Source organism: Pseudopipra pipra, chromosome 6 (genome assembly GCF_036250125.1).
Source record: "Pseudopipra pipra isolate bDixPip1 chromosome 6, bDixPip1.hap1, whole genome shotgun sequence".
NCBI lineage: Eukaryota > Metazoa > Chordata > Aves > Passeriformes > Pipridae > Pseudopipra > Pseudopipra pipra.
In genome coordinates this window covers 46182708-46192490 of record NC_087554.1, presented here as the reverse complement: position 1 = coordinate 46192490, position 9783 = coordinate 46182708, and the positions used below count along the sequence as shown (strand labels likewise).

The 9783-nt window shown below is 37.0% G+C and overlaps 1 protein-coding gene across 4 annotated transcripts in view; it reads right to left on the bottom strand.

The window, feature by feature from the left end:
* Positions 1–2317: 2317 nt before the first annotated feature.
* Positions 2318–9783, bottom strand: part of FLRT2 (fibronectin leucine rich transmembrane protein 2) — a 61319-nt gene continuing 53853 nt past the window's right edge. For all 4 annotated transcript variants that reach the window (XM_064658908.1, XM_064658907.1, XM_064658910.1 and 1 more), the window contains exon 2: positions 2318–9228. In XM_064658908.1, coding sequence (XP_064514978.1) covers positions 6836–8824 — 1989 coding nt within the window. In that variant the 5' untranslated portion in view covers positions 8825–9228 and the 3' untranslated portion in view covers positions 2318–6835. The remainder of the gene's footprint in view (positions 9229–9783) is intronic.

Sequence of the window (9783 nt, the reverse complement as noted above, 5' to 3'; positions counted from 1 at the left end):
ACATTACTTCAATCCTCATCAGAAAGAATTTTATTTATGTGTGTGGTCACCTGTTCAAGGTTTATAGAAGTGAATATACTGATTTCTCTCAGGAAATACAGGATCTTTCTGGCAGTTGTGCTTTTCAAGAATGGTTGTGCTCAGCTCAATCCTAGACTTCTTGCTTTTGCACACAGCATGCTGAAGTTGTAAACATACATGGGCATCTGAGCTGGATGTTTGCATAATAGTTTCTATACTGTCTTAACGCTTTGAGGCATTCTACGGTTAGAAAAACAGGATAGTGCTATCAACATGACTTTTGTTCTTCAATCGAATCCTTTCTATACAGAGAAGGTAAATAACAGACCCAGCGCACAATGTCCAGGTTCTTATTCTGTATAAGACATCTCCACCAAAGAGTAACTATACTATAAACTCTGAATATTCATACATGCATTTCTGCAGTCACATGTTAGCCATAATATGGAGTTATAAGCAGAAAATGTATGTGTCTTCGTGTAAAAGAACATTCTTGCTATGCTCAGTGGCATGTTTGTGGCTTTAAATGCCCTTATCTTGGATGGCTTTATATTGGACAATGTTACTGAGTACATATTTATCTCACCCCTCGTTTTCTGCAGTCTATTTCACAGCTCCCCTAGTTTTTTGAGAGACAGATACATTACTCCTTAATTGATGTATTTCATTTGGGAGTACATGGTTTGACACGTTATACTGCATGTTTTTAATAATCCTTCGGATGTATTATTCCTGTAAATATTGTGACTTATAGTTGAAATCAGTGGGGTCAAGACTTCACCTTAAAATGTACTAATTTGTTTTAGAAACATAAATTATTGTTAAAAAATTCATCAAGCCTCTCTCTATGTAATGGAAGTATTTTAGTGATTTTTAGTTTCAACCTTCACTGACAGTAGCACTTCAACCAGCATTAAAATGTTTGTTTCATATTTTAATGGTGGAATGCTGTTTCTCCATATGGTACTCTTCTTAGATGGAAGAACTCTTTTTAAAGTGAAATACTGAAAAATTTTGACTGAACAATAGAGAAAAATGCTCCTCCATGTGTTTGTTTTGGGAGATCCTTGTAGCTAAATCCTCTATAAACAAGCCCAGAAATTTATACACACTTTTGTGTCTGAACAGCTCCAGGTAAGTGGGCTTAAAAGTATCAAAAGGAAATATAAAGTTTTATCTGTACTGCAATAAAAAAAAATGGGATATTAAAAGATTATCTGATGAAGTTGGTGTTTGCCAATTTTTTTTTGACAGAAAACAATGTTTTCAATTGAAAATTATTATGTCATTATTGTCAGAAATACATAAATGATGGTGTTTCTCATTTACATTAGCTCTATTGTCCACCTTCTTGTAGTAAGGCAAGAAGGTTTAGTTACCGGGGTCTAATATGGTTCAGTAGAAGCATCAAATGCAGGGAAAACCTATTAAGGGGGAAAGGCAGCAGGACTTGATGTGGATGTATGGTACAGAGCCGTCAGTAGTTTTACATGATATTCAGGGTTTAAGAAAGAGAGTAAGATAATTTTTTGAGGAATTGTGACACTCAGCAGTATTACATTTCTAAGCTTTGAAGAGACACAACTTGTAACATTCAATACCTCACTTTCTGGCAAAGCAAAAATATATGTAAGTAGAAGAGGCATCATTTTCATTTCTAAGTAACTAAAGCGTCTCTTTATATATAGTGCATATATTAACATATATCTTATGTATAAGATTTATTTTATACAAAAATTTATTAAGGCTTATGTCTGAATGTTGTGCATTCTGAAAATTCAAGAACAATTTTGAAGGGAGAATGGAAAAAAAAATCACATTTCATGTCAAGGAAACAGATTAAATAGATAATAATACTTAAAAGACAGGTTCAATATTATCAAGGATGAATGTCAAATGCATTTATCAAATGACTGTGCATATAATGAGTCACAGATTCCACATATATATATTTGTTATAGCTGTGTGTAGCTGCTTAAGTGTACCTAATAATTGTAAACACTGGAATACAGTCTGTTCTCGTTTTACAGTGCTTTCCTATATGTGTATCAGAAAGAGATAATCTTATAAAGATTAAGACTAAATCTGAGAAATTGAGGTAACAAATTATTTAACTCTTTGAGAGACAAAAGATGATATTTGTCTTTTAGAAACTGAATAGAGGGTGAACAGACAGTAGAACAACCGAAAATATTACCAGGAATGCAAGTACAGAAGATTGATTTTTTTTGTCCCTTTCGGATACCCACATCCTTATTTTAATTAACTTGCTCATATAAATACAGCAAGATTGATGTATTTTTTTAAATAACTCTTTACTGAATATGTCAACAAGATAATATATAGTGTATAGTGAGGTTTTGAAGTTAACAATGCGTGCAACATGGCAGATTGCAGAAAACAGATAATGCAGACTTCAAACCATCTATTTTTCCATGTTAAAGATAGAAAGTATACCAAACACAGAACAGAATCAAGTGTGCATGTCTCAGTTAAAATCAATTTTATGAAACATCATCTTCAGATACTTGGGATCAACTGATGATAACAATTTGTTTAGTAGCTTATCTGTTTCTGAGAGGATCAGAATTCAGCTCTCATGAGGCACATTTCCACAGAGCCCCAGTATAATAAAAGGTTGCCAAATCTCTTCTGTGCTAGTTTTCCATATGGACTACTAGCCAGCGTCCTTTAAAAGAGCTACTGCTGTACAAAAATTTAATGCCAAATGTTTTAATATTGCCTGTAGTATCATCTGGGATACAAAGTGCCCTGTTCAGTAGAGTTCAGGGAAGGAGTGATCATCAGTTTCCTAGGATTACCTCTGTGTTTAGAAGAGAGCATCAGGCAGGATTTGATGAGGCTCAGAGCCAGTAACTTTTGGGTTTGGCACTCGTGTTTTGTTTTTCCACTGAGCTGTGAAGTTAAGTCATGCATAAAACCATTATTCTCGAGTTCTAAAGAAAAAAGATTTAATATTTCCATGTTAAATTTAAGGTGAAGAAGTACTATAAATGTAGAATTCAATGAGAATTAACCACTTTACTGTCAGAAGCTGAGACTGAACATTTATTTTAATACCATTAATAAAGTGCCTTATGTAGACCCTTAAAACCATAATAACAATACAATATGCATAAGGTTCTTTTGTTTGCAAAACTGAAATCAATAATTTTCCCAGAGGGAAAAATTTTCTTTCATGAAAAAAGAAAATGATTGAGAGAAAAATGCAGTTTGAACTACTCTAGTAGCAAATAGCATGTGGTACTTAATTTTCTCTGTTTTACGTGGCATTCACTGTCAGGTAAAACAGCCCCTTTATTGGCTTACAGGGAAAACTGCTATCTTTTCAGTCCAAAGTAACTTCATCCCTTAATATTTTTATGAATAAATTCATTACTAATGTTTCCAATAAGAACTTGTTAACACAAAGTCCATGCATTAATCAGGTGTTTGTTTCTGCCAGCAACAGAATCTGTGAAAATAAGAACCTGTCTGCAAATAAGTGAGTCTTCAGAAGGAACCCAAGAACTGGGCACAGCAGTGTTGTGATACTTCTTTAGCATAATTTCAATTACAGTCTTATTTTTTTCCCCTAACCAATCTTTCTGCACATCTATGTCAGCTACTAGCAGTATACAATGGAAGATGAGTGAGATTTTGATTGTAAAAAAATAATTTTTCCCCAGGTCCAATGAACCTGTTCAAATTAGGACTTTGAAGTGAACATTTTGGATGAGTTGTATATACACACTTTTGGGACTTCTGCTCTACAGTCTTTAGTTATTATAGGTGGTCAGATATTTGCACTAAGTGAAGATGACCCCATTTTTACAAAGCCTAAGGAAAAAGCTACTAATCTTAAACTTTACATTGCCAAAAGATCATTGTCCATTTTAAACTCTTTTTCTAAATACTTTACCTAGTGAAATTTTCCCATTATGTACTTATCCAGATGCGATCTGAAATGAAGTCTCAGATATTTGTGTGACTGGCACTTTAAGAAGTCACAAACTCTGCTGTAGGTTGAAATACATTAACTGTTTTGCACCAAAAGAACAACTGGAATTGGGAGAAACATTCTTCAAATGAAACGTGATCTTTCAGTTGACTACAAATCTGATTTTTTTTTAGGTAATACTCCCAGCTCTATCCACAACTTTTTGTATAAGTGGTTTGCTAAGTTTTTTCAGAGAAGTATTTATAGAAAATAAACTTTTGCCAGTATCCCATACCAATATATATATTATTATTCATACTGACATGAAGCATTAACTATGCTATCTTTAATATAATTTTGATTTTTTGATCTATTAGGTCAGTAACATTTGCTGTCATTAGTTTGGGCTTGTGGATCATTCACCCGCAGTACAGCCAAACTCCCTGAATAAGTCAATTGTTAAAAATAAGGTGCCTTGCTTATCTTGAAACTATGATATCCTGAGGTCTAGAACAGAAGATTTCTCCTGCATCAGTCATTGAAGTACAAAATACTAATAAGCATGTACTTTCAAAGGATGCCTTTTGAAATCAAATGTACAACTAGTTATTTCAGTGAAATTAAATACTATGTCCACACCCAATGGGATCTATGCTTTACTTAATTTCAAGCAAACTCCAATGCAGTGGAAGTGTGCAGAAGCACAACTATTTGCTGCTTGTCTTTTGAGCTGTGGCACCTAAACCATATTAACCAAAAAAAGCAAAAATATCAACCTTATCATCATCATCTTCAGTAAAGAAATCACAGAAAAAAACCCACTTTGCATAGACATTTCTACTTAGAATGACACCATTTCAAATCATATGGCAACCTTTTACTCAGCACAATTTAAATGACTTTACTATTACAATAGACACACAGGTTGTCTAAAATACCTGCTATATCTGGAGAAAATAGCAAATATAGAATATAGAGTGGAATTTCAAACTGTGATTACAAAAGGTGTTGGTGGAAGGATGTGATTCCTTATAAAATGCCATCAATCATAACTAGGTTCATTTCACCATTGCAGAAAATGAGTGTTATCATGTGATTTGAACTTCAGAAACTGCATGCTCATGGACTGCTGAGTTTCAAGAATGGGTTGAGTGAAATGAGCAAAGGAAAGGATTAAAACCCTCTCTCCCAACATAAGGAGCCTCATAAAGTGAAAAGTCTAAACATTCCACAGTGAAAGTGCTTCACCCTTTGCTTCAATCCACTTGCTACAACTTCTCCTTGGTCCTAGTTGGTCACTGTAAAATGTTTTCTCTTTGGTTCCCTCTACTCCCTCAGGGAAGCTTTGTCTCCATCTTTTTATTTATTTTTTTTTCATTTTGATGTGAACTTTAGCTTGTCCCAACCTCAGGAGAAAATGAGCCGCATCAAAAACCAAATAAACTGAAAAAGACCAAAGAATTAGATTCCACCATTGAGCTGGCAAGAAATCCAGAGTTTCTGGCAGTCATTGAGTCAGTAGAGTGGCTGGAACATTGCATAATTTGGAGAGCTGCATCCTGGTTTTAATACAAACATGACATTTTGCATAGTGCATGTAAAGCTCAAAGACTCAGAAGGTATTGCAGCTAAAGAATTTGAGAGAATAAAAAAGCAAATTCTAAGCCCACCTAGTGCTTGTAAAGCACAGATCATTATGGAAAACTTAAGATAGAAGAGGGGTAATTCAATTTATAATATGCCTGGAGTTCCAGTACTAAATAAATTTTACAATACATTTCTTATTTGTTTTCTCTTTCTGTCTTTTTTCTTCTATTTCTCCATACTGAACATAACTCAGACTCCTAAGTCAAACATAGCTTGAACCATAAAAATCAATAGCAACCTTTCCATCGGCATTATATTTTGCACCATGTTTTCAGCAATATACACTTTTAGATTCCAAATTGTAAATGAATACTGCAGAACTGGGAGCAACTCAGAATTTTTCTCACTCAGGCTTTACCTGAACACGCTGTGTCAACAAATGCTCCTCTATTAAAGAGACGTGCAACTTAATGACAGTTCTCTGTTACATTCTGATAACCTTCACCTCCCACTGAGAAGGGTCAGAGAATGCCTAAAGCTTCTTAAATCATAATGAAAAGCAGAAAGATTTTCTATGATAAAAGTACACAGTATTGGGGGACATTTTCAGAGTAGTTTTTGCAAATAGGAGTCAAGGTCCCTTTGAGTTTGACTCTGTCTACCTTTCCTATTCCAGGTATATTGGGAGAAAACTAATCAAACAAGAAAGTAGCCTTTTTGGCAGCACTCAGAACTCCAGCTTTCAGTTGGAGGTAGGAAATGCAGAACTGACAAAGGGCAACACATGTATTTCCAATTGTTTGAAGCTCAACAGCAACTACTGTTGCAGTCAGAAGGGTTGTACCCATTTTATCTGAATTGCTTTTGTCTGTTCCTAGTGACCGTTTTAATATGCACTTATTTTCCTGTATTCAGGACGCTTAGAAACTTAACATCCCTCAGACAGCTTCGACAGCAAAGTGGTTAATGTTTGAAGAATGAGTCATTCTTTCCTTTGCCATGACATTGGGTTCTTATTGTACAACCCTGTACAGTACTCAGCAATATTTTTTAAAGATTTAAAAAGCAAAGAGTTACAAAACCATTTGCAATTAACTTGAAATAGAAAAGATAGCACTTTTTTTAAATCCCATTATATAGTACACCGTATAAATTACAGAGTATTCAAATGCATAAATGCATCTTTGTAACATTTATCAAATGTAATTCTTTTCATTGTTGCTGGGGGTCTTATTTTTTCTGGAGTTTTTTCCTCTTTGTCCTAGACACCCCCATCTTCCCTCACCATCACGTATGACAGTGCTCCAGGTCTGAGACGTTGCTGTTGCAGTATCGCATGTTGTTGGGGATGTGGCAGTCTGTGTAGTTAATGCCCCCATTTGGGGTATAAATGGGCTGCAGTCTGAAATCTCCTTTAAGGAGCTGATCATTATTTAAGGAGACAATCTGGAAGCTGGTTTCCGTCATCTCCAGGATGGAGTTGTCCTTCTTGGTCCCTGCCTCACAGTAGTCATCTTTCCGACGGCCCCGGTTATATTTCCACTTCTGGGAGGTGTAACGACCTTTTTTGTGCATATGCCAGCAAAAAATGCTGAGCAGGACCACAAGGACAAATATCACTGCACCCCCAATCAACCCTGCCAGCAGAAATGGGGAGCCTAGGTTCTGAGAAGTTGTCTGCTCGTGACTGGAAGGGATGTTGCTGCCATTGCTCAAAAAGGAAGCCTTGGTTGTGGCTTCTGAACAGACAGTGTCTTCTCCAGTTCGGTAACTGTTATAAGTATCCAGTGGAACCAAACAAATCCGATAAGTGGATTTGGGCTCCAGATTTACCAAGCTTGATTGCTGCTTCTCACCACTAACTATTCGTTCATGAACAATTCCTCCTACCAGACTATGGCCCATTTTAACCCATGTGAGTTTATATGCCATTACGGTAAAAAGTGACATCCAGTTGACTTGGATGCAAGTGTCATTAACAAAATGGATGAAGAGTTGAATCCCTTCAGATAAAGGAGGTGTCACCCTTTCTCTGTCCTCCCTGTCAGGCACAGTGGGGAGTGTGGCTATGATGGGAGTGAGAGGATTATACTTGCTACTTGGGAGGGGAAACGATGAGGTGGGAATTAATGTAGTTGGCATGGTTGTAGCTGGGACTGGGGTGATGATAAGTGGCAGACCAGGGGTGGTGGTGGGGCATGACAACATATTCATATTGAGCTCCCGGACTGCCATACCTCGGACCTGCTCTGGTCCCTGGCACATAAAACCCCGTACATTGATGGAAGAAGGAATAAATTTGAGCCATTCAGTGACCCACTTAATACTGCAGTCACATAACCAGGGATTATTCCTTACAGTGAGTTGTCTCAGGCTGTGGAGATTATCAAATACTCCCTTTGTCAACATCCGAAGCTGATTGTTGGAAATATCAAGACGTTCCAGTTTGTGGAGGTTTGAAAAGGCTGTAAGTGGTATATGGGTTATCTGGTTGTCCTGCAAGTAAAGCCTCAGCAGATGTGTCCCTGGAAGATCGGGAGGAGGGTAGGTCAGTGAATTCCGAACTATTGAGAATTCCTTGAGCTTGGAGAGGTGGCTAAAGGTGCCTTCAGCTATGCCTTTATTAGTAAGGAGATTGCCATCTACAATCAGACGCTCCAGACTTGTAAGATTTTGGAAGGCCAAGTCTGAAATGACAGCAATTCGGTTTTCGTCTACTCGAAGTTCTTGTAAGTCCAGCGGAAGGCCTACTGGTACACTGCTTAAATGATTCTTGGACAAGAACAGAAGCTTGAGGCTGATGGCTTCCTGGAATGCCCCATCCTCAACGCCAACAGTGGAGATGGAGTTGTCATCTAGGTGCAGTTCTTCCAGCTTCAAAAGCTGAGCAAGAGCAGCACGAGAAATGGTCTGAATGTTGTTTTCCTGCAGGTGGAGAACCCTGACATTCTTCGGCAGGTTCATGGGGAATTCATCCAATTGGTTGCCATACAGGTAGACTGTGTGCACAGACTGGACATTGTGCAACTCTGCAGGAAATCCAGCATTATTAATTTGGTTATTATGGAGGTAGAGGACGGTTACACCCTCTGGTATCCCAAGAGGCACTGAGGTCAAGCTTCGCTCATTACAGTAGACAAAGTTTCGATCACAGCGGCACACTTTTGGGCAGGTCAAAGTTTTGGAGACCTGCATGCAGAGCCCCAGGGAAAAGATAAGCCATGATTTCATGAGAAGAGCCCAATCTGTGGGCCACATTTTAGTCCACAAACCCATTTCTAATCTAAAGAAATAAAGTACCAAAGTGTTTAAGAACTGATAACAATAATAAAGCACAGGTAGCAAAATCTCAGGTCATTAAAATTGGCTTCTATTAATGTCCAGTGTTCAGGCCAGAGTTCAAGTCCTGGAGGCTAAGTATAAAATAATCTTTTTATAATTGGCCTACCTCCTACGTTTGATAAGAAAAACACAGTCTTGTTAGCCAGGGTTACAAAGTTTGTTGCCTTCTTCCATGTGTGCTGCAAGAAACAGTAGCCATGACTTTGCTGATGAATTTAGATACCAAAAGTCTCTGTGCTTGCAGGGATATTTTCTTTCACTGAAGTCTGTTGGTGTCACACTCAGCTTTCTGAACTCAGAGAAGTCCTCATATCAGCTATCTGCCAGATCTGGCCTGCCTGTAAAAGAAAAGAGAAAAGAAAAAGCTGAATAGCATGAAATGTTTAATAGGGAAGATCAAGTCCACTGGAAGACTATTCTAAGGTTGAGCTCTTTATGGATTTCTGGGGGAAAAAAAAGGAAAAAAAGACATTAATATTAAACATCAGCTTAATATTACTGTTAAATAGTCTTGAAATAGATTTGATGCAAAGTCATTGCAATGATTGAAGGACTTTCATTGACTTCAGTGAAGGCTAGATCTATCACTTGTGTTTGCGTACTGTAACTCCAGTCTTCATTCTCTCACAGTCTGTTTAAAATTCTAAAACTAAACAGTTTAAGTGGAAATTTTTGCTTAGGTAATTATTTTTTCTTTGGCAGAACCACTGTCTTCAATGAATGCTATTCACTGATGCCTGACAGAGTAGACTCCGGTATGTATTATTTAATTATTTAATCACACTCTATGTTTATTTCCTACCAGACTCTGGAATGTTCTGCTTCTATTTCTGTAATGCCATTATGTATATTCTCCAATTTGATGCACACTGCCATATTATTGTACCTCAGTA